Source organism: Ceratotherium simum, chromosome 4 (assembly GCF_057802395.1).
Source record: "Ceratotherium simum simum isolate JZ-2026a chromosome 4, ASM5780239v1, whole genome shotgun sequence".
NCBI classification, from domain to species: Eukaryota; Metazoa; Chordata; class Mammalia; order Perissodactyla; family Rhinocerotidae; genus Ceratotherium; species Ceratotherium simum.
The window spans coordinates 37,025,986-37,049,863 of NC_141903.1; the positions used below are offsets into that span (position 1 = coordinate 37,025,986).

Genomic DNA, 23,878 nt, shown 5'->3' on the forward strand with positions numbered 1-23,878 from the left:
AAAACCCTGGAAAGAAGTCATTACAGTTAATTTGACCCCTTGTTAGTAGCTATAATTTTATATTACATATACAGCGTGGAGCGAGACATTTTCTGCTTGTAAAGTTGTTGCTGGCTTCTTTAATAGAATTTAACAAACTTCTGTGATAAAGCCTCAGGATCACTGAAAGCTGTAAGGAGACTGCCAACATTGTCCTACACTTCACCATAGAAAAGGCCAGCCCTAGGGGCCGGCCCGGTGACGCAAGCAGTTAAGTGCACGCCCTCCGCTGCGGCGGCCCCGGGTTCGCCAGTTCGGATCCCGGGCGCGCACCCACGCACTGCTTGGCAAGCCATGCTGTGGCGGCGTCCCATGTAAAGTGGAGGAAGATGGGCACAGATGTTAGCCCAGAGCCAGTCTTCCTCAGCAAAAAAAAAAAAAAAAAAAAAAGAGGAGGATTGGCAGATGTTAGCACAGGGCTGATCTCCTTGCAAAAAAAAAAAAAAGCCAGCCCTTTGGGTTCACCAAAGCTGGTAGATCTGCAGGTTAATTCCACTGGGCAGCAGCAAACCCAACAGGATCAGCCATGCTGGTCTGGTAGGTGCACCACAAAAACCAGGAAAAGGCTCCATGACAGGAACTGAAAATCCACGCTGTTGAGCTACAGGTACTACCCCATAGAAGCAGAAATCCATCATAGGCAAACAAAGTAATGTTGCTTAAAACAAGCCACTTCACTTACAACCTCTGCTACATCTTTTTTGCAATTCCTTCAAGTGGGCCTAGAATATAGCTATGAGATACTACTATATACTTATGAGCACCATTATTTCAAGCAAAATCTCTCCCCAAATCCATTATATTTCTCTGACCACAAAAAAATCTAAAAAGATTCTGTAATTAATATAAAAGCTGATTCCTTTTCATAGTTCTTAGAGTTGTATAATCAAATTCTAGGTGATTATATGCAGAATCTTCAAATAAAAAAACCAAAGTATTTAAAATGTGATAATTTAAGAGCCAACAAAATTCATATTGTACCACTACTGTTTCACACAGACAAAATAAAAATGAAAAACAGTTGGCTTGAAATGATACATGTTCAATCTGATTTCTGCGTTTTTGAACTATTTTTGATTCAACAACCCTTAACTTGACATATTCATAATTTAAATGAAATAGCCACAGAAAATTGCAGGTCGTTAGTCTGTCTGATACAAAGCCAGGAGATTAAAGAAGCCAACGTTGTGCACAATGTAGGCCTTTAATGTAGTTGATGTCATTTGATGGCAATAACAGACATAGGCCTCATTTCAAAATGGGGAAAACATTCTTTACTTCATATAGAATAAACAAATTGCCTTGATTCCTATAGGAAATATAATTTAAAATACTCGTCACATCATTAGCATACATACGTGTGAAAAAGCATGTGAACATTTTTAAACAGCTTTATTAAGATGCCTAAATTAAGATGTACATTAAGATATAATTCATATACAATTCACCCAGGTAAAGTATACAATTCAATTTTTTAGTATATTCACAGATATGTGCAACCATCACCACTAGAACATTTTCATCGCCTCAAAAAGAAACCTTGTACCATTTAGCTGTGACACTCCCCATCCTTGCATGTGAATATTTAAGTATTTTAAATATCCAGGACATGGTGACCACACTTGGTTATAAGTGTAAAAGCTAAATTTGCTGTCCTTTTCTTAAAAATAATTTTTATTATTCAATATAAATTTGCTCCTTAAACCTCCAGAATCACGAATTTATTCATTCTCTTTCAAAAGACTCTTCAGATTATTCCTGTTTGTGAAAAACAGTATCAAGGCAATCAAAACACTAAAGTACACCCCCTCACACATATGAATGCACCACTTTTTAGCATCTACCAACAATTAAACAAAAATACATAAAAACAAAGCCCATAAACACATTTTTAAATGTTTCTATCCAATTATTACTTCCATGACGAGCAACTACCCTTATTCTATGGTATGTGCCTTTTTCGGGTTTAGAAAAGTAGAAACTGGCTCCAAGTCCAACTGTGCTGAACTCAACAGGCCCTTAAAAAATGTTAGACACTCTCTTCCTCCACCCACGTTAAACATACACCCCCTAAAACTGTTGATTCACCGGATTCTCAGCTGCCAAAGAAAGCAGACTAGCTTAGTGTTTGACATTTCCTTTTGGCAGTCATTAGTCCTTAATGTGTCACTGTCTAGAGGCTAAATGCAATAGTTTCATTCATTTCTACTTTAGCGGATCATTTTCTTGGGCCTGAGGAAATGTATCAAAGGCTAAATCCACCCTACAAGAAAACTGCCAATCAAAGATGCTATAAAATAAAAGTAATAATATGATCAAAACACCTTTCTCCACAAGCCCCTTATCACTAGAGTCTAAGCAGTAACTTTCTATACAGGAGCAAATTAAAGGGGAAAAAGCAAACATTTCCCAAGACCTCTGACAATGTTAGTGAGCCACCCACTAACAGGGGACTGTTTCTAACCAGTCTTTCTTATAAAATGGTTCTTTAATGGTTCTTCATTCCCACCAAGCCAAGAGGTTTGCCAACCCTGCACGCTAATTAATTCTTCATTCTAAATCTATTATTATTTCTCCCTTCACCACTCCTCAATGCCAACCTTGTCTTTCTGTCTTTGAATGTCTTTGAATATCCTATCTAATATAAATAGTTTTATACTTGCTCCAGTACTTTATAATGATAAAACAATTTCATTTGTGCTTTTTTTTTTACCCTCACTATCCTAGCATTATCTCTTCTAAGCCAGACCTCCTCCTTATTTTTGCCCACAAAAAGAGCACCAAAAATGGGAAAAGAAAGAAAGAAAAACAACAGTAGATAGGATGTTTATATTCAAACAAAGCTTTCTCTAGTTAGAGGCCATGTCTTTTCATAATCAATAGCAAAAACAAGGAATCTGAAATCATATTGGCCAACAAAATAGTGTTTAAGCCACCTAAAATTGTGTTGAGGCAACTTCTCAATAAGAAACTTGCAGAAGACAAGTCATGTCCCCACCCCAAAAAAAGCCCTGATTACTGCAATTTATTAAATTCCATTCAATCAAAGTCTAGTGAACAACAATGTAAACGTCACTACTAAATTATATAATAGTCAAGTAGACAAGAAACAAAAAGTTTCTTACTATACATGATAGATCTTTAAAAATACAACTCAGGGGGCCAGCCCAGTGGCGTAGTGATTAGGTTTGCACACTCCGCTTGGGTGGCCCGGGGTTTGCTGGCCTGGATCCCAGGCGCAGACCTACACACCACTTATCAAGCCATCCTGTAGCAGGCGTCCCACATATAAAGTAGAGGAAGATGGGCATGGATGTTAGCCCAGGGCTAATCTTCCTCACCAAAAAAAACAAAAACAAAAACAAAAAAACCACTCGGGGAGAACAATGTCTCTGGTAATGCTTAAGGAACTGGACTATGGAATGCCTAGATGATTAAGCAATGACCATTTCTGACCTTCTAAAAAAGTGCTTACTAAAAATTTAGCCAAGAAAGCTCTGTATCATCCAATGACTATACTAGTTACACTCATTTTTGGAAAATTAAGGAACTCAAATCGAATCTAGTGACAAACGGTTTACTTCAAGGATACATATGCACAAGAACCCAAGCATTGCTGGGCAACTAGCCTTACAAGCAGCCACACAGGAAGCCGAGGATCCTCCCCTTCGCTGGTTGCACCCTCCACCAATCTCAAATATCTGATCCATTCTTACTCTCTACGCTGTCTATCTAATTCATAGCTGCTGCTCACCCACAAATTCACTTTGCCACGACCCCTCATGACCCTGACCCTACTTAATGGCATAATTTCCTGCTTCCGTTCCCATTATCTAACTGCATCCTTTTCCCATTATTTTCCCATACAAATTCCCAAGAGAATCTAATCAGCCTAAGAGACATCATAGGCCAGCCTAAGAACTGGAGATTGAGAAGGGGGCTAGGTGGGATAAAACAAGGTCTTCCAGAGGTTGCAAGATAGACAAAAGCCCTCAGAAGAGCTATAAACATGGCAAGGACTGTGTCCTTAAGCATCTAATATGCTGACACCTACTCAAATAACCATGATGATGATAAGAGATGTGGGTTTTTCTTTATTTTTTATAATGGGATTTTCCAAACATATCTAAAAAAGGATTGATGATTAAAGTAAACGAACTTTCTTATGCAACACCACCAAGCTTTAACAACCATCAATTTTCTGCTTTCTCGTTTTATTTATCACCCTTCTGTTAGTTTTTTGCTGGAATATTTTAAAACAATCCACAACATCGTGTCATTTCATAAGGGATTCTCTTATATGTACCATTCCCCATAAACCTATGTTCATATCTGGATGGTCAAATCTTGAGGGTCAAAAGAATCGCCACTTGACCAAAACCTCAAATCAAAAACGTATAATTACTGACGTTTATCATTATAACCCTAAAATTAATGTAATTCTTGATTCAGAGTAGTTTTAAGAAAATGGTTAATTTTGCACTGGCTAGAAAAACCTAGTCAAAAAGAATAGTTTGATTCTAAATCAGCTTTTAGAGTTTGCAAAAATGAAAGAGCTGTATAGACAACGAATAAGAGCTAGCCAATGGCGTCAGTGTTAAAAAGCACTGTCATCAGAAATTTCCAATTTTAAAATTGGATTTTTTTCTGAATACTACAAAATTTAATATTGCTTTGAAAAAGAAAAATCAACGTCCATTTCCTCAATTAAGAAATTTTAATAATCTGAAAAAATCAGCTTTGAAAAGGTGAGGGGGGCAAGATGATCCTTTATCACAACAGAAATCTCTAAATAAGGGTATATATGAACAACCAACTTTCAAAAACAAAACAATTTTCCCATATGTAATGGTTTTTTTTCGCCAGTAACACAGAATCTTAAAAGCAACATAAACAAACACGTTCCGCTTCCCAGCAACCAGTGTATTTATTATTATGAGCATTAAAGATTATAGTTGGGTATCACTGGTCAAATATTTACAACTTTTCTTATAAAATATTGCAGATTATTTTACACCAGGGAATAATAAGCAATAGTCATATAGACACAAGAACAAGGGCAATCCAAAACATAAATCTTTTTAGTTCTAGAAGATGAGTTTCATATTTGAATCTACAAAACGAATAATTCTCTCTCAAAGCAGGGAGAAGTAATTCAGGACAAGCATGCTCTGGAGTTAAATTTAAAGGACAAGTAGTAAGGAAGCCTTGAAATAAGATGTCACACTGCATTCTATTTGGTAGACTATTACAAACTGCAAATTACAAAACCAAAAGTTAGAATACCTACAACTGGAGTAAAACAGGAGGCCAATCATTTCGACACATCTGAAAATAATACTTGTAAGACAATTTACTGCCCAGGTATTGTTTTAGCATAAAGCAACTGAAAGAAAATATCTTCCTTTTATAGTACGTCTCCAAATCACGCCATTATGAAAAGGTCCTAACGCCATTTTCAGAGAATGACCAAACCAAATCAGTACTCAGTCTTTGGTTCCAAATATCCAATAACCCACTTTAAAATAAATAAGCTATTTAGTGACTGTCAAGTACTTAGCAGTCATCAGATGTGAACATAGACTCAATCCAAAATAAACAGAAAGAATAAGGACATTCACTTGGAGAAGAAAAACATCACATTCCAGACTTTCACCCTTCTAATTTTATATTATGACTAAGAAATATGAAAACCAAAGTAATTTTCAAGACAGTAGGCCTGAAATCAGAGAAGAGGAAATTTCCTGGCAGACAGGGCTATACCTGTCTCTGGCAAAGATAGCTTGGAAGCTCAATGAGTTTTTACTAACTACCTTAAGTCCTCTAAAACATCTACTAAAAAAATTTTTTTTAAGATTAACAGAAAATATTAGGGTAGAAAGTTATGATTGATAAGCTTTTCGTTTTACATGTTTGTCACATATGGGCATTTTAGATAAACAGGTAGCCTCCCAAAAAGCCTAGCTTGCTACATTTCAACAATTACAATATTTTAAATGAATCAATTTATTATCAACACGACAGCTTTGCCAAAAGTAAAGCCTATTCCTTGGGCCAAAAAGAATAAATGAGGAAGAAGGAACTGTATTATAATTGCCTAAAACAATACCAATTTGCACTGGTACAGCACTTTACAGTTTTATATTCACATCAAAAAGGGTATCCAAATGAGGAGGGGAAAAGACCCTTCTTGTCAACTGTGATTAGATGCTTTACTACAAGATCATGCAGATCGGGGGTAGAGACTGCCATTTTGGCTCTTTGCTACAGGCAGAAAGCATGGAATGGACCTGCCACAAGAGTCAGGAAAGCAGCCTCAGTCTCTGCCTATCCAGATCCCTGTTTACCTTGTTCTTGGCTACACTTCATTTTTCTTTCTTTTATTCCAAGGCATTTTGATATTTTTGCAATACCACCACCCATTAACCCATTTTTATCATTTCACTTGGTCTTGTTTGAGTGTTTCTCTGTGCCTTTTAACAAGCTCAGGTAGAGGGGCAGCTATTAATGACCCGTTTTACAGTTGAGAAAGCAGCTCTGGGGAGGTTACTTGATCAAGCTATGGAAGCATCAGCATATTGTCCACCATCCACGGCATCACATGGGAAGAGCACCATGAGGAGTAGCTCTGGACTAAGAATCAGAAGCCTCAGTTCTAGTCTTAACTGTTCTTACCCGAATATGATCATGGCCAAGTTATCTCTATCTCTAGTTTCAGGCTGTTTTGAAAATAGGTGGTTGAGTTTTAGTTCTGGTTAAGACAGATTAAACACATTTCACCCTGTTTATCCCACTGAATGCAACTAAAAATCCTGGAAAGAACGCATAGAGTAGCAATCTGAGAACTGCAACAAGGAAGCGCCAAATCCACAATTATAGTTGGAGACTACAACACTCCTCTCTGAGTAATCATTAGAACAAGCAGACCCTAAATAAATAAACAAACAAAAAAATAAATAAATAATAAGCAAGGTATATAAGGACTGAACCAACTGGATCAACCAACGCCATCAACCAACTGAATCTAATTGACATTTACAGAACACTCCATCCAACAACAGCAGAATATATATACTCTTCAAGTGCAAGTAGAATATTCACAAAGGTAGCACTGGGTCATAAAACAAATCTCACTAAACAATTTAGAGAATTGAAGTCATGCAAAGCATGTGCTCTGACCATATTGAATTTGTATTAAACTAGAAATCAATAACAGAAACATAACAAGAAAATCTCCACATATTTGGAAATTAAACAACATACCTCCAAATCATCAACTGGTCAAAGAGGAAGACTTAAGGAAAATTTTTAAATATTTTGAACTAAACAAAAATGAAAAAACAATATATCAAAATTTACGGGATGCAAAGCAGAGCTTATATGGAAATCTGTCCTAAATCTTTACACTTAAAAGAAGAAAGGTCTCAAACTGATAACCTAAGCTCCCACCTCAAGAAACTAGAAAAAGCAGAACAAAATAAACCCAAAGGAAACAAAGAAAAGAAATAATAAAGAGGAGAAATCAGTGAAATTGAAAATAATAAAGAAAAATCAATGAAACCAAAAGCTGGTTCTTTCAAAAAATCAATAGAATTGATAAACCTATAGCCAGAGTGACAAAGAAAAATAAGAGCAGATACAAATTACCAACATTAGGAATGAATTAAAGAATATGGCTACAGACTCCCCACAAACAGTAAAAGGATAATAAGAGAATGTTACACGCAACTCTTTGCACACAAAATTTGACTAATTGAGTAAAATGGACCAATTCTTTAAAAGCCACAAACTTCTAAAATTTATCCAAGAAGAAATAAGATAACTAAATTGCCTTATATTCATGAAAGAAATTGCATTTGTAACTTAAAATCTTCAAAGAAATTAGTTGGCTGGACTAAATTAAGACTCAGCAAACTTCTATAAAGGACCAGATAGCAAATATTTTAGGCTTTGGGGGCCATATGGTCTCTGTCACAACTACTCAACTATGCAGCCATAGATGATAAGTAAATAAATAGGCATGGCTATGTTCCAATAAAACTTTATTTACAAAAATAGGTGCCAGGCCAGACTTGACCTGAGAGCTATAATTTGTCAACGCCTACACTAGATGATAACAAATGTCACTCCCAAATTCTGAACTTTACAATTCTATACTTCCATGGTAAAAAATCACTTTGATATATAGTTCAAGAAAAGGATGATGCAAATGCCATCACCCAGAGATAACTGACTCTGTTTGACCAAGAATTGCTAGAAGCGTATATAGTAAACAAAGTAACCCTCACAACTCACCACTTTAGTCAAACTAGCCTTGAAGGAATCACTACCTCAAAAAGATGAATCAGGACCTTATTAAGGTGAAAAATTCTCAATTATCCCATATTAATAGTGTTTGGAAATAAACAACACAGCATATGATTATAAACAAACCTAAAAATTCAAAACACATAAAACTAAGGGTCTAAGTCTATTTTTAAACTTGGTGTCATTATGACGATAAGAAATATTGTCCAAAATATGGGAGAAAATATAGAAGAAAATTTATATTGCCTATCATCCCACCACCCAGCAACATTTACTAATACTCTGATATATTTAGAGGTTATTACCGTTTAATCCAGAAACATTTTTTAGATATGAAATCTTTTCAAGCCTGCCTGACATCTAAAGAGCACAAAGCAATACCAAGGACAGTCTAACAGCAATCTCGCGGAGGCTAAAACCCTATCCATCTGCAGCCTGACACTGGGCCGGCTTCCATGTCTGCTCCATCATCCTGATTTCAAGAGACCACTCCACTATTGCTCCATTAGGCCAGCACTATTTCATCTACTACGTAAACATGCATCTTTCTGCATATAAAAGGTTAAGAACTCGGCTGTTAAATATTGCAATTCATAATGCCAGAGTAGCATACATAGGAAGTACCTCGAACCTCTTAGAAAGCAATACAAAATATAACTGGGGTGAGATGTCTTCCTCAGAGTTAAGAAGGTCTTTTAAACCTCTCATTTCACACCATAAGAAAATCACACATTAATTTTTGACAAATAAGGTTTCCAAATTGAATAAATCCTGCTCTGTCAAGAGAAGCAAATGCTCAAATTTGCATTCAATGCAACATCTATTTATATTATTTATATCTAAATTTTCCCAAATATGCTAGGCAGCTCACAGAAAAGCTTACACTAACAAATCAATATAACATATGCAAGCACAGCTACAGAACTATGGACTAGCAATACAGGTGAGAGTCTACTGCAGAAACCCAAGTGTTCAAGCAAAGATGGAAACCATAGCATACTGTACAACAAAGCTCAGCCCCTCTAGTTGCACATCACAGAACCAAATGAAACATCTGACACTTAACACTAGAGTCCAGAATGGGAGGATATTCTGTTCTGCTCACTTCAAGAAGCTATACCAGACATGGGTCTATATTATTTAGTATGGAGTATTTAATTTCAGAACAGTCATTTACAAAGCCATACAGTGGAAAACTCCCATCGCCATTAAAGATGTTGATGTAAAATTGTATTTGCTGACTTGTAAAGATATACAATGATAAAGTATTAAGAGCTCAGATTTTCAGGTCACAGAGATCTGAGTTCAAATGTCAGCTGTATGTATATATATTTTTGAGCAAATAACTCAATAAAGGTTATTATGGGGGTAAAATAGGTAATAATGTACGTCTCTTAGAACAATGGCTGGCATATGGTAAGCACTATAATAGTACAGATGATCCTTATTTTATTGTTAAAAAAAGAAACAGTAAGGTAAGAACAGATATGTGTATAAATATACACATAGCCAGAATGAAGTCTGGAATGCTATACGTGAAAAAAAGGTGGTAGGATTACAGGTGATTTATAATGAACACAGAACTTTTATAATCAGAAAAAAATTAAGATATAATTTTAAAAATAAGAAAATGCAGCCAGGAAATAATGCAGTAACAAGCTCTTCTAAGAGACCTTCAAAGGCTGGGAAGCTCTGGCTATGCTGAAGTGATTCCAGGAAGGCATTTGCAAAACTGAGAAGAGATTAGCATCTAAATTAAGTGCTTCCCTTCACTACAACAACAATATATCTTTGAAAATGAACAGTAACTGCATCCTATTCATACATTCCATATCAAACTATTATCCAAATCAAATAAAAATTTTATACCTGATATATAAACATAATCAAACCCTTCAAATATATGCCTAGTCCAATACAAAAAATGTTTAGTTATTGCATTCCTCTTTCAGGATCTTACAACCACTGCATCCAATGTTTTTGGGCAAGAAGAAAGATAAAATTTATCCTTTAGCAACATCAATCTCACCAGGTCCTAAGCTGAACCAATTTTCTTCTGCCTAAAGTTTTAGGCATTAAAAATACAAACTATAATAGCTACTATATATGGATTATTGTACCATTCTGGACATTCAATGAAGAAGTTATTTTTACACTCTTACCTACTCAACCCTAGCTGGTTGGTTACTCAGTAGTCAGAAGAGAAATATAATGCAAGCAAGAAACACAAACTACATATATAATTTTACATTTTCTAGTGGCCAAAAGTAAAAAGAAACAGGTAAAAATTAAGTTTAAAGAACAGATTTTATTTAACCCAATGTATCCAAAATATTATCAACGAGATATTATACATCCTTTTCTGTGTACTAAGTCTTTGAAATCTGGTGTCTAGTTTATACTTACAGCGCATCTCAATTTGGACTAGTCACATTTCAAGTACTCAATAGCCACATATGGCTACCGGCTACCATACTGAATGGCACAGAGCTAGAGCTACTCAAGCCCAAGGAATGTGCTGCTTCTCACCAATTCTAAGGCCTAACTCCAGTCAGTCAACACATATGACCATGAACTGCTGGACAAGATTGCTCAGGCCAAAGCCAAATGGAAGGCATTTAAAGGACTGAGGGTCTTCTATGTTTCAGATACTGTGTTAGGTGTTTTCAGATTTGGGTGGCGTTTTCTTGGGTGGGGGGAGTTTTGTTTGTTTTTTGAGGGGTCAGGGGGCTGAGGATGGGTGTGGTAATAGAGACAAGTAAGCTTTGTTTCAATAAATTCTACTATTAGAAAAACAACTAAAAGCATATGCCTTAACAAACGGAAAAAGAAATATATTAAGGATCAGCGTATCCCTCAGCAGAATGAAGAGTGCGAAAAAAAGAATTCAGCTGTATGAAGAACAGGGCTCTTCAGAAGGAAGTTTTTCACTGGCAGTGAAATAACTTCAGAGAACATTATAACACTCAACTGGGCTCCAAAGTCATCTACATATTTAAGGAACAGAAATTTTAACCCATTATCCTGGTAGTTTATTTTAACTCATTAACCTAATAGTTTGAACCCTACTTAGCTGAATATTTTGTTTATATACAGAGAACATTAAGAGGATTAAAATTATTTTAAAATTTAAAAAACACTCTACATAGAAGAAAGGGAAAAAAACTGGAAATACATATCCCTAAATGTCAATAGTAATGGTGGTTCAGTAATTTAATGTACATGTATGACTTTTAATTATACAAAAATAAAGTGGCAATAACTTTTTTCAAATTCAATTACATTTCATTTTAATTTAAATCCATTCACTTTTAAACCTCTTAAGATTATGACACCCATCCAAGCTGTTTTTCTTTCTCTAGAACCCTCACAGGCAGAGTAACCTTAGGCTGATAGAGCAAGAACAAATTAAACTTAACCACAATAACCGCATTTCATTTCAAGGAAACCTGGAAGTCATTTGTGGAACTACAAAGATCCAATGAATGATCAAAAAACCTCTAGTGTCATTCATCAGAGGCATTTCCATAATGTTAAGTAAGTAGAGGTCAAATGCATTACTTTTAACATCAATATCTCTTAGAGCATCGTACAGTAAGTTAGCAATAGAGCCAAGAATACCCTCTAATTCTTCAAACCACAATGCAAGCAGGAGCATTAAGGCTGCTGGCTTCCTGGCCCTGGGAGCCTTTAAAAGGGAGTTTGGCGCTCACCTGATGAATTAAATTTAACTCTCTGATCTAAGATATCACTTTCACTCACTGCTTATTTCAGAGTACTTGGTTTAATTTTTTCAACAAACATCATTTGTATATTGAAAGACCTACAGAAAGTAGAGGCAAACCACCCATGGCTTCCTCCTCCAGAACCCTCTAGAATATAAGGCCGATAAGGGCAAGGATCTTTGGTTTTTGCACTAATGTATCCCTAGCACCATGAATACTCAAAATTGTTCATTTTATTCTCCTTCTCCCAAGTCAGCATGCGCTCATTAAGCAAGCACTTACTGAGGACCTCTTCTAGCATTATACTAGACCCTGAAAGAATATTTTTAAAATAGTTCCCATCTTTCAAAAGCTTAAAACCTAGTCGCCAAAATTACAAGGATAAAGGAAATATAATTAAGCAACAATTCAAGGAAGTAAACAGGTGCAAAACTTCAAGCCACAAAGAAATAATGTAAAACGGTGCAGTTTGAAATGGACTTCAGCAAAGAGATGGGATAAAAAATGTGGACCTTAAAGGAAGAGCAGGTTAGGTTTAAACAGGTGGGAAGGAAATTTCAAAAACACAATAAACAATGTCCTACTGAAGGCAGGAGCTCACACTGGCCTGAGCAGGCAGAACAGACTGGAAAATGGAGAAACCGAGTAGAGCCTGGAATAAGGCAACAGTACTGGAGACAGAAAGGAAGAAACGCAATAAACCATCTTTATTGCACACTGGAATCACCTGGGGAACTTTTAAAACTACTGATGCCTGGACCTCAATCCAGTGATTCTGACTTACTTGGGGTACAATCCGGTCATCAGGATTTTTAAAAGTTCCCCAGGGATTCTAATGTGCGTCCAAAGTTAAGAATCATTGCCTTAGAGGAAAAACCGATGTAACTTGGTAAGTGGCAACACAGGATGAAGGAGGAAAAGACTCAAGAGATTATGGCAAGATTTTAAGAGTATCTATCTATAAAAATAATGACATTACTTACAGAAGCCAGTAAATGAAAAAAGAAAAAACATGTGAGCCCTTCTGGACCCTACCACTCTGTCTACAATGTTCTACAAAGTGAACCAGTTCTAATTAATCCAGATTGTCTCAATTCTCCATATACCATAATTACTTTAATATTTTTCAGCAGAAATATCCAAAACTTAAAGTGAACTATTTTTTAAATATCAAGGTAGAGCTCAACCTCAAGTATATAAAATAAATCCTCCATAAAGTCCTCTCAGGTTTTCCAGCTAGAAATAATCTCATCCTCCTTGCAATCCCCATGGTATTTTAGTGGTACCTACGATGACACTCCCAGAAAATGCCTTGGAGAGACCCTGTCTGTTTCAGAAGGGAGGGATCAGTGCCTCATTCCTCCTCTACATAGTGCCCAGCACACTACTTTGCATGTGACACATACTCAATATGAACTGAGTGACAAAGGCAGACCCTGCCGGTTAAGTTCTGATTCCCACTAGAGGTTCTAAATGGTTTTAAGTGCTTCATAAATTAGCAAAAATCTATCCCCAGTTGCTTCTGCTTCTTGCACTCTTTTACTGTTCTCAGCTTTCTTCAAGGGTGCTTCATTGCCTTTCACCTTTATCCTCACTCCATTGCTTTTTGAGAGGACCTAGCCTGCTCACTGTTACATGAGTCAATACAAGGAAACTTAATATTTTCACCTTTAGGAGAAACATGTCCAGAGACCATCTTCTAAAAATATATTTCTGAATCTCAAGATAATTCCTTTCAAAATCCCATCATAATCCATAAATTTCAGCCAAATATCAATCATTGTTCTCGTTTTCACCTAGATAATAAAATGTTACGTAACAATGTTGTTATGGTCTCCATGTCTTGAGTATAAATAAGTGTTTCCCATCTTTACTTACATCCATGGCACAAATAGAAAATACTATTTTTCTGACACTCTGGGGAAAAAACAGAAGGTTATTCATGACCAGGGATGACTAGCCCAAGATCTGACCAGCCCCAAGACTCAAGGGATATCTTGTAGACTGGGTAGGAAACGCTAATATACAGCACTGAGAACAGATTTATCACATACTCTTCCCAACCACAGGCTATTTTTAAAGTGGTTTCCTAATCATAAATGCAGTGGTACTTTTGCACCACTTCAGCACTACACGTGATAGCAGATAACTGATCCACATACATATAATGAGTCTTTTGTTTCCCTGTATAAGACTCCAACATTGTGAGCCAGCCTTGAAATTATCCATTTTTTATATTTTCTGATTTTCAAGCTTAGATATGCATTTTTAAATGTGTCCCACATTCTCACTGTGACTTACCAACTGCTTTTCCATTTGATTTAACTAAGCCTCTAATCTCATTTTTCTCAGGTAGACCGCATATGATCAAAACATAGCAATGGCTTAAAAAAATTCAATACGCTTCACTAATTTAACAATATGGTAGAAGCAAGATAAACACAGGAAGGCATTCATCTTTACCCTAGGAATTCCATCATGACTCACCATTATACGTTCACTTACAAAGGCACATGAGTGAACAAACAAGATGTATGGCAAATGAACAAACGAGAAAGATCTTTGTCAAGATCTTTTCCTGAAAAGTATTAATTAGGCAAAAATCAATAGGGAGAACTAATTTGTATTGTCCCTCTTCCCTTTAACATGATTTTATTTAATTCATTCCTTCTTTGCCATAGTAAAATAATAGGTACAAGGTCTAAACTACAGCAACCTTAAGTTAGCATTAAACAACCGGAATGAAGAGGAAGTATTTGTAAAGGAAAAAGGAAGACACTGACAGTAGAGGGGGAAAAAACAAATCAACAAGTACAGTATTTTCTATGGAAAAAAAAAAAAGTCAAGTGTCATATTTCACAGCACTGGTTTTTAAACACCTTAAAGATTCAAAAACACTACTCAGTTCGTCTAATACAGCTCTAATTGGCAATTACCTACTCTTACAACATTCCATATGGTTCATGAAAAAAACTTCATCAACTATAAATACTTTCAGCATTCCCTTTTGCCCAAAATTAGTTGGCCTTGGGGCCGGCTCCGTGGCTTGGCGGTTAAGTGCGCGCGCTCTGAGGCTGGCGGCCCGGGTTCGGGTCCCGGGCGCGCCCCGAGGCACCGCTTCTCCGTCCAACGTGAGGCCGGGTCCCACGTACAGCAACTAGAAGGATGTGAACCTATGGCATACAACTGTCTACTGGGGCTTTGGGGGGAAAAACTGAATAAATAAAATCTTTAAAAAAAAAAAAAACAAAATTAGTTGGCCACCTAGACATGATAATGGAATTTTAGGGGTATTGAAGCTCATTATCCCTAGGAGATGCATGCTGAAATATTTAGAGGTGAAGCGACACAATGTCTGCAACTTACTTTCAAATGTTTCATAGAAAAAAATGTTGTGTATGTGTACACATACATATACACACATACATTTATACACACAAACATGCATATGTATCTACGTGTTAATTGGTCAATCTAGATAAAGGGTAGATGGGTGCTCACTGTATGATTTTCATAAGTTTAAAATTTTTCAAAATAGAAAGTCGGGGAGGTAAGGGGCCCATAGAAAGCCATTTATCCATTCTTTGAAAAATTTGCCCCACCCAAAAGAGCCAAGGAGCTAAGAACATATTTGACATTTATAGTTAAAACATCTCAGATTCAGTCTATTATGGAAAACTCCCCTTACTTCAAAGAAAAGTTTTGATACTCACATTGCCCATGTACTCCGAGAGCAGGTCCTGCAGAGCCTGGCGGACAGCATTACACTCTGCCACAATTCTCTCACGCCTGTCATCACGGGTGCAGGACGAGTCGGCCATCAGGGCAGCACCACTAATAATGCTTTCCAGGCGCTCCTCCAGGGAAGGCCTAAAGCGCTCTTCGCTGAAGCTCAAGGGGTCCACAATGATTTGTTTCTGCAGAGGAAGTGTTATTGAATGTTAGTGCTACTCTCTGTTCCCTCCATTACTCAAGAAGGTGAGGCAGGTATTGATTAGAAACATCAAGATTTAAGACAGGGGCCGGCGCCATGGCGTAGGGGTTAAGTGCACCTGCTCCACTGCTGGTGGCCCAGGTTCGGATCCCGGGCGCGCACCGATGCACCACTTGACATGCCATGCTGTGGTGGTGTTCCACATAAAGTAGAGGAAGATCGGCATGGGTTTTAGCGCAGGGCCAGTCTTCCTCAGCAAAAAGAGGAGGATTGGCATGGATATTAGCTCAGGGCTGATCTTCCTCACACACAAGAAAAACATTTAACACAAAATTCCAATGCCTGAAAGAAAGTTACACTTCTTGGTACATGACAGGCTCTCTCTCACAAGTTGGCCTATGGTAGATCACTTCTCAAAGAAGTGAAGGCACTGGGAGAAATACTATCTAGCTGAATGAGGGATGATACCACAAATGCAAACACAAACATATTGGCATAAGAATCAGGTTCACACTACTTAATCTGAACATCTAAAGGTCAGCCTATATAATATTAGTAAGGTAAGTTACCAGATGAGAATTACAACGAAAATAAAAGTTGGCTCTCTTTTTCTTTTCTATGTACAGAGTATAAAATTGCTACAGAACTGTTTCACCACAAAAAAATTAATAAACAAAAACAAAACACTGACTTCTGTCCTCAAAGTTTCAGAAAGGAATGCATTTATAATCAATTTCAATCTATTTTCCTCACCTTACACATCTCATCAAATTTTATAAACAATTCAGTCTTAAATTTATCCTGTTATGTCTAAATTGGAGACTTTCTTTGCTCAAAGACCTCCATGTATTCTGTAAGAGACGATAGCAATCTGTCCCAACAAAGCCACTCTGTGAAGTATAACTGCCCAAAAAACAATAAACCCTTCCTCTGTCTCCCTTTCACTCCCCTGACTCCACTTATATCCAGCTTTACCAGTGAAGAGTGAGGCCAGGTCACAAGTAAGCTTTAGGTACAAGGTCAAACATCAACACCCCCAAGACAGCAGCTGTTGGCCTCCCTCCAACTTCACTTGATCCAATTTATCCTCATACTGGTAAATGTCTGTGCAAATATTTTGCCTTTAATTTTTCTTTATAGGGACTATGTTCTTATTGATTTCAACTTAAATGCCCAGTTTTTTTCTTAAAAAAGCTTGCCCTTTCCAAAAAATATACGTTTCTTCTTTCTTGTCTTCCAAACAACATTCAGTTTCAAAATTGAACATAAAACACCTTGAGCTCTTTATTAACCTATACTTTAACTGATTATTTTTCTTACCCGATTAAGTCATTGCAGGATTTCTCTGCTCAAAAATGAATACACAATGCCTTCTGACCAGGAATAAGCAATAAATGGTCACAGAATTTTAATAGAGTCATAGAGCCGCAACAGGCCTGCCATCATTTAGTCCAACCCCCTCATCTTATGAATGAAGTTTCACTGTAGCCCTAAGAGGTTAAGTGGCCTCTGATATATTATTACATAACTTAGGGTAAAATGTAACCCTTACTGCCTTGAAAGAGGCCAATATCTAATGCTGCCAAATTTGAGGGGGAAAAACAACAGTGCCAGTAAATTGTAAGATGCATCATAAGAGTCTGCTAAAGTCATTTAATGTTTAAGGCTCCAGGGTAAAAATTCAGCTCTAACACCATGGTCTTTAGGCTTAACACTGTCTTTATGATTTATGAAAAGTCTTAAACCAGCCATGCATATCAGCAAGGATCAGTTACCCCAGCCTAAGTAAAGGGGTGAGACAAAGGAAAGAAAAGGCAAAGGCAATGAAAAACTGTTAAAAACAAAATGCACTCTATTATGTTGATTCTGTACTTCAAAGCATTTCTACTTATGAAAGGATGCTGGCCACCTGGAAGGCAATTTTCCTTAGGTTAATTAAAAAAAAATTTTTTTGAACCCCACAATTGGTAAAAAAAAAAACAAAAAAAGCACTTAAAAAAAATCTTAAACTGCTGCCATCTACTGGAAACCATGAGGCATTGTGGGTAGGAATTAAAAAACACAAAATCCACCAAAAAAAAATTTAAGATTAGAGTTGATACATAGGACAGTGTGTCACAGAATGTATACACGGAACAGATCTGTGGCATCATCTACAAAAGGTAATTATATGGCACTGTGCTAAGAAAATATTTTATCCCAAATTTACTTCTACTTGATTAAATTTTGTCTATTACAATTTAGTCATTGAGAAGAGAAATATATCTAGAGAGACAAGTAAGATTAAGATGATGGCACTTCTGCTGTAGTCACTTATGATGTGTCTGTATCTCCCACCAGACTGTGAGCCCCTGGAGGGCAGAACTATGTGCACTTTGCCTCTGTGTCTCCCATAGCTTCCTATCTTTCAGAAGGTTAAAACCTTGATTGAAATGAACCGAACTCATATCCTCAATAAAGAATCACCTCTTAGGAAACGCAAGTTGCATAAAAGAATTCAGAAGTTTAACTCAAACTAAAAGAGCAAAGAAAGAAAGAAAAAATAAATGTTTTAGGTCAAGTCAAGATCAAGTAGACAGGGCCGGCCCCGTGGCTTAGCGGTTAAGTGCGTGCGCTCCGCTGCCGGTGGCCCGGGTTCGGATCCCGGGTGCGCACGGAGGCACCACTCCTCCAGACATGCTGAGGCCGCGTCCCACATACAGCAACTAGAAGGATGTGCAGCTATGACAGACAACTATGTACTGGGGCTTTGGGGGAAAAATAAATAAATAAAATCTTTAAAAAAAAAAAAAAGATCAAGTAGACAGATGATTCATAAAATTTCTTTCAACTTAGATTGCAAATCTAAGCAGAAATTGAGCTTTCATCAGAAACCTTGATCACATTTTCCCAGGGATCTGTTAACTTTGGAGGATGGTCAAGAGTATGAAAGTATAACCTCCCAAGTATAACTTACATCAAAGTTATTGAGTGCATATGCCAGTTCTCCTCCTCCACTCTGGTGCTGGGAGGCATCATCTGATGCAGTAGCCTGGGCTGCATTGGAAATGCCTGTGACCGCCTGCTGCAGCTGCTTGTATATCAGATCTCTGTTGGCCTTATAGGCTGCAACATCAGGGTGCTGTAGGCATGCCTGGGATGCCGTATAGAGGATCGGAACATTTTTCTGCAGGATTCCTCTGGCTGCAGCCATCTGATCACGATGGCCCACATCTTTCAGTTCCTACAAGAGTAAAACAAGAAAATAGAACAGTCTTTATATAGGTTCTATTCCTATAAAAATTTGTCGGTAAATGCTGAGAAGTTAGAATTTCTGCTAATTAGATACAATGTTTTCATTAACAGCCTAAAAGTTCATCACAAAGGAGGCAGTATGGCTGAGTAAATAAGAGTTTACACTTTTCCAAACCACACAGACCTGGATTTAAATTTCCAGCTCCACTTTTTCTTGGCTATTGTGATCTTTTTTTTTTTTTCACCTCCCCAAAGCCCCAGTGCATGGTTGTGTACCCTAGTTGTAAGTCCTTCTAGTTCTTCTATGTGAGCCACCGCCACAGCACAGCAACTGACAGACAGGTGACGTGGTTCCCCGACCAGGAAATGAACCCCAGCCGCCGAAGCAGTGAGAGCATCTAACTTGAACCACTAGGCTATCAGGGCTGGCTCTTGGCTATTGTGATCTTATTTAAACTCTCTATGTTCAGAGTTTCACCTTCTGTAAAATAGGAGCAGTAATAGTAATTCTCTTATAATTGTCTTGAGGATTTAATGGGATAACGCCTGTAGAGCACCTAGCACAGCATTAAATAAAAAGCAAAACTGACCAGCATCTTGATTACAACTATATAAAGATGTATATACCTATTCCAACCAAAATAGAAAAATCATTTGGAGACACATTTAAATAGAGTAAGATTTATTATGAGGATTTCTTTTTTATTATGTTATAAAAGCTCATTACAAGAGTTTTGTGAAATTTGGGATGGAATACCATAGGTGCACACAAACTATGCAAACTAACCAGGTGAGGATGTGGTGGGCTATTCTCCCAAGTACACAACTCCTCCTCTCCCCACCCCCCACCCCAAAGACCACCTTAGGACACAGGTCATTAAGGCATAAAGCTGAGACTCATGTGCTCCATGACTTTAATCCAAAAGGTTTGTATTTCATTGTAATACTCTGTATACATGTGGTCTTAAGTGAAACTTTCCTTTTTCAATTTCCTCTACGCCATAATTACAATCCAGTTAAAATCTTTTGAAGTTCTTGACATGATTTCCACTACTGGCATCTATTTGGTAGACCGACTGGATATGCTAAGTGACAAATAAATGATACCAACAATAAGCAAGATGGGAAGGGAGTACTTCTGGTATCTCATTGTCACTGAAACTACTCAGAGAAAAAAAAAAACTAAGTCTTGGGCCGGCCCGTGGCTTAGCGGTTAAGTGCGCGGGCTCCACTACTGGCGGCCCAGGTTCGGATCCCACGCGCGCACCAACGCACCACTTCTCCGGCCATGCTGAGGCCGCGTCCCACATACAGCAACTAGAAGGACGTACAACTATGACATACAACTATCTACTGGGGTTTTGGGGGAAAAAAGGAGGAGAACTGGCAATAGATGTTAGCTCAGAGCTGGTCTTCCTCAGCAAAAAGAGGAGGATTAGCATGGATGTTAGCTCAGAGCTGATCTTCCTCACAAAAAAATAAAAAAAAACTAAGTCTTTAGTAAATATGGATCACCACCACACAAGAGAAATATAAGTGATAACCCTAACTGACCACCAGATGTTACAACTCTATTTTACATGTAATCATAGAATTTCAATGTTAATGTCACCAACTGAATCCTAGAGCACAAATTTAAACATTTTAAAAGTATTACATTTGTAAACAGTAAGAGAAAATTGACTAATTTAGAAAGGCCAAAGTCAATTACTCAATTTAAAGTCTATTTTAAATGACTTTAGATGAGCTATTTAATGGCTCATCTTTCTAAATGAGTTCCTAATTAAGCATTAGAGACACCAAACTGGCTTCCTTTTTCTGAAACTTCATCTCACTATGTATTTTAGGTTTGCATGTTTATTCAAACCTTCTACAATATGACAGCTTACTTTTCCTCCTAGAATTCTTTTCTCATTTGGAATCTGAATTTACAAGTAATAGCTCACGGCACTCGAAATGCCCTATAGCACAGTACATGAGGCTGAATATTCAGAAACGGGACCCTGTGGATTTAGAGAATCAGTGATCATTTCAAGACTCAAGCTATGAGAGGGGGCTGAGGCTAACCACTATGCTTAAACAGCTGGCGCACAGGTTCTATATGGCACTGTCTAGATATCTTGCCCTCACTACAACCTCGGACACTTTAAGTCTTCTAGGGAAACATTTGTCTTTAAGCACTTACATTGTGCTCGGTTTTACAAAATGCTTTGCAATCAACTTTGGCATTCTTCCTAAGTATCTATAACCAAGATCAGTACAGCCTCTTACAAAGATTACCAAAGACACCTGCAGTCACCTAAAGTTAATAGGTGCCAGAATTACTATTCCACACCTGATTTTCCTAAAGCCACTGCCTGGCCTAGTATGATAAACTTCTATCTTTCCAAAGACTACATTAGGTTAAATATTCAGAAATAGGACCCCACGAATTTAGAGAATTGATGATCATCTCAAGACTCAAGCTGTGACAAGGGGCTAGGGCTAACCAATATGCTTAAGCAGCTGGTGCACATGTTCTGTGTGGCATTTTCTTTTTTTTTTCTTTTTGTGAGGAAGATCAGCCCTGAGCTAACATCCATGCCAATCTTCCTCTTTTTGCTGAGGAAGACTGGCCCTAAGCTAACACCTATTGCCAATCTTCCTCCTTTTTTCCCCTTTTTCTCCCCAAAGCCCCAGTAGATAGTTGTATGTCATAGTTGCACATCCTTCTAGTTGCTGTATGTAGGATGGCGCCTCAGCATGGCCAGACAAGCTGTGCGTCGATGCAGACCAGGGATCCGAACCCGGGTCACCGGTAGCGGAGTGCGCACATTTAACCGCTAAGCCACGGGGCCGGCCCCTGTGTGGCATTTTCTAAATGTCTTGCCCTCACCACAGTGTATCTCTGATAGACTCCAAGTTACCAATATAGGGGATATATTTTAACCTATGAGGAAAATGACAGCTAAATATCATCATTTGTCCTAACTACTAAAGTGTTACACTTTTTAGAAGTGCTTTTGCCATAGCACAAAGAAACTAGATTTTGTTAAGTAAAGATAGGAAAATGGACACTATCACACATTAGTACTATTTACTATAATAAGAATAATGATCAATCAGAAGTATTCTTTTCAAGACATATAGTGCTGATAAGTAATCCTGATGAGTGAAAAAAATGAGCTATAAAGCAATATAATAGATTATGAAATTAGCGTTCCTTGATCTACTTTAGCCTTCATGATTCCTCAACTTCACCAACCCATTTTTGTTTCAAAGTAGACTCAAGAACAGACAAATAAAAACATAAAGAGGAAATGACTGCTTTCAACGTAATTTGAACTAACCATCACATGCAGTGACCAAGAAACAGAAGCTAACTTCTAAGCAACCTACAACACTCTCTCTAACCAAGAGCTGGAAATTCAAATGAAAGTTTCCTCTCATTTCCCTCTTAACAATTTAAAATTGTAGCCTATACATACATTTGATCAGATAAGAGTCTTCTCTTGGATTCAAACAACTATACTTAAAGAAATGGTCACGGTCAAACCCAGCCAGTTCAGATTATTTACACATAAAATAATGGCAATACTATCCATTACAATGTGTCTGTTCAGATTTTCAGAAAAAAAAAAAAAATCACAAAAGTCAGAGTTCACAGACTACGTAAGAAGCATTACATTTTTACCAAACATTACCAAACATCTCAACAAGCTCTATGTACCCTGGTAAGTGGAATATAAACACCAAAGTATTCCATTTCTAGCATACTGGGGAGCCCAAGTTGACAATGTGAGGCAGAGGTAGCCCTCCTCACAGGAACCAGGGTTGATGACGGCCCATCCTTACCTCTGCCATCTATTTTACCCTTACAGTCAAAGAAGAGCCTGCAGCCTAATGGAAATTCAACACTTCTAGTCAGCAAATAATCTTCTAGCCCAAGAAAGTAATAGATTAGGGCCATACTTAGAATCCCATTCCAGGAGCTGGCCCTGTGGCCTAGTGGTTAAGTTCGGTGTGCTCTGCTTCAGCAACCTGGGTTCAGTTCCTGTTCAGGGACTTATACCACTCGTCAGCAGCCATGCTGTGGCGGCAACCCACATACAAAATAGAGGAAGATTGGCACAGATGTTAGCTCAGAGCTAATCTTCCTCAGCAAACAAACAAACAAACAAAAAATCCCATTCCAGGACAGATCTGCAGTACAGCAAAGGGGTTTATTCACCTGTCCATTAAACAAATATTTATTGAACACTACTATATTCAGGCAATGTTCTAGGCACTGGGGATTAGAGTAGCAATTTAAACAGAAAAAATCCCTGTCCTCTGGAGCTGGTCAACGTGGGTTCAAAACCTGACTCCACCACTCACTAGATGAATAACCTTGCCAAATTACATAACCTCTCTGTGCTACATTTCCTTCACCTATAAAAATTAATATCTGATCAATTATAGTATCTACTTTATAGTACTTTGTGAAGATTAAATGACTCTGTGTTTATGAAGGGCTTTTAACAGTGTTTAGCACATAGTAAACACCTTTTTAGAGCTATTCACTATTATGTTCAGCAACATCCTCACTATCACACTATGTCCCAGAAAAACCTTAAGGATAAATAGATAAATTCCAGGGCCTGGCCTGGTGGCATAGTGG

General features: G+C 37.5%; 1 protein-coding gene across 3 annotated transcripts in view; it reads right to left on the bottom strand.

The window, feature by feature from the left end:
- CTNNA1 (catenin alpha 1) overlaps positions 1-23,878 on the bottom strand; it is a 322,514-nt gene that overhangs the window by 94,231 nt on the left and 204,405 nt on the right. For all 3 annotated transcript variants that reach the window (XM_087429728.1, XM_004420127.3, XM_087429729.1), the window contains exons 6-7: positions 18,962-19,228; positions 15,785-15,988 (exon numbers count right to left, since the gene is read on the bottom strand). In XM_087429728.1, the coding sequence (XP_087285854.1) occupies positions 15,785-15,988; positions 18,962-19,228 (471 nt within the window). The remainder of the gene's footprint in view (positions 1-15,784; positions 15,989-18,961; positions 19,229-23,878) is intronic.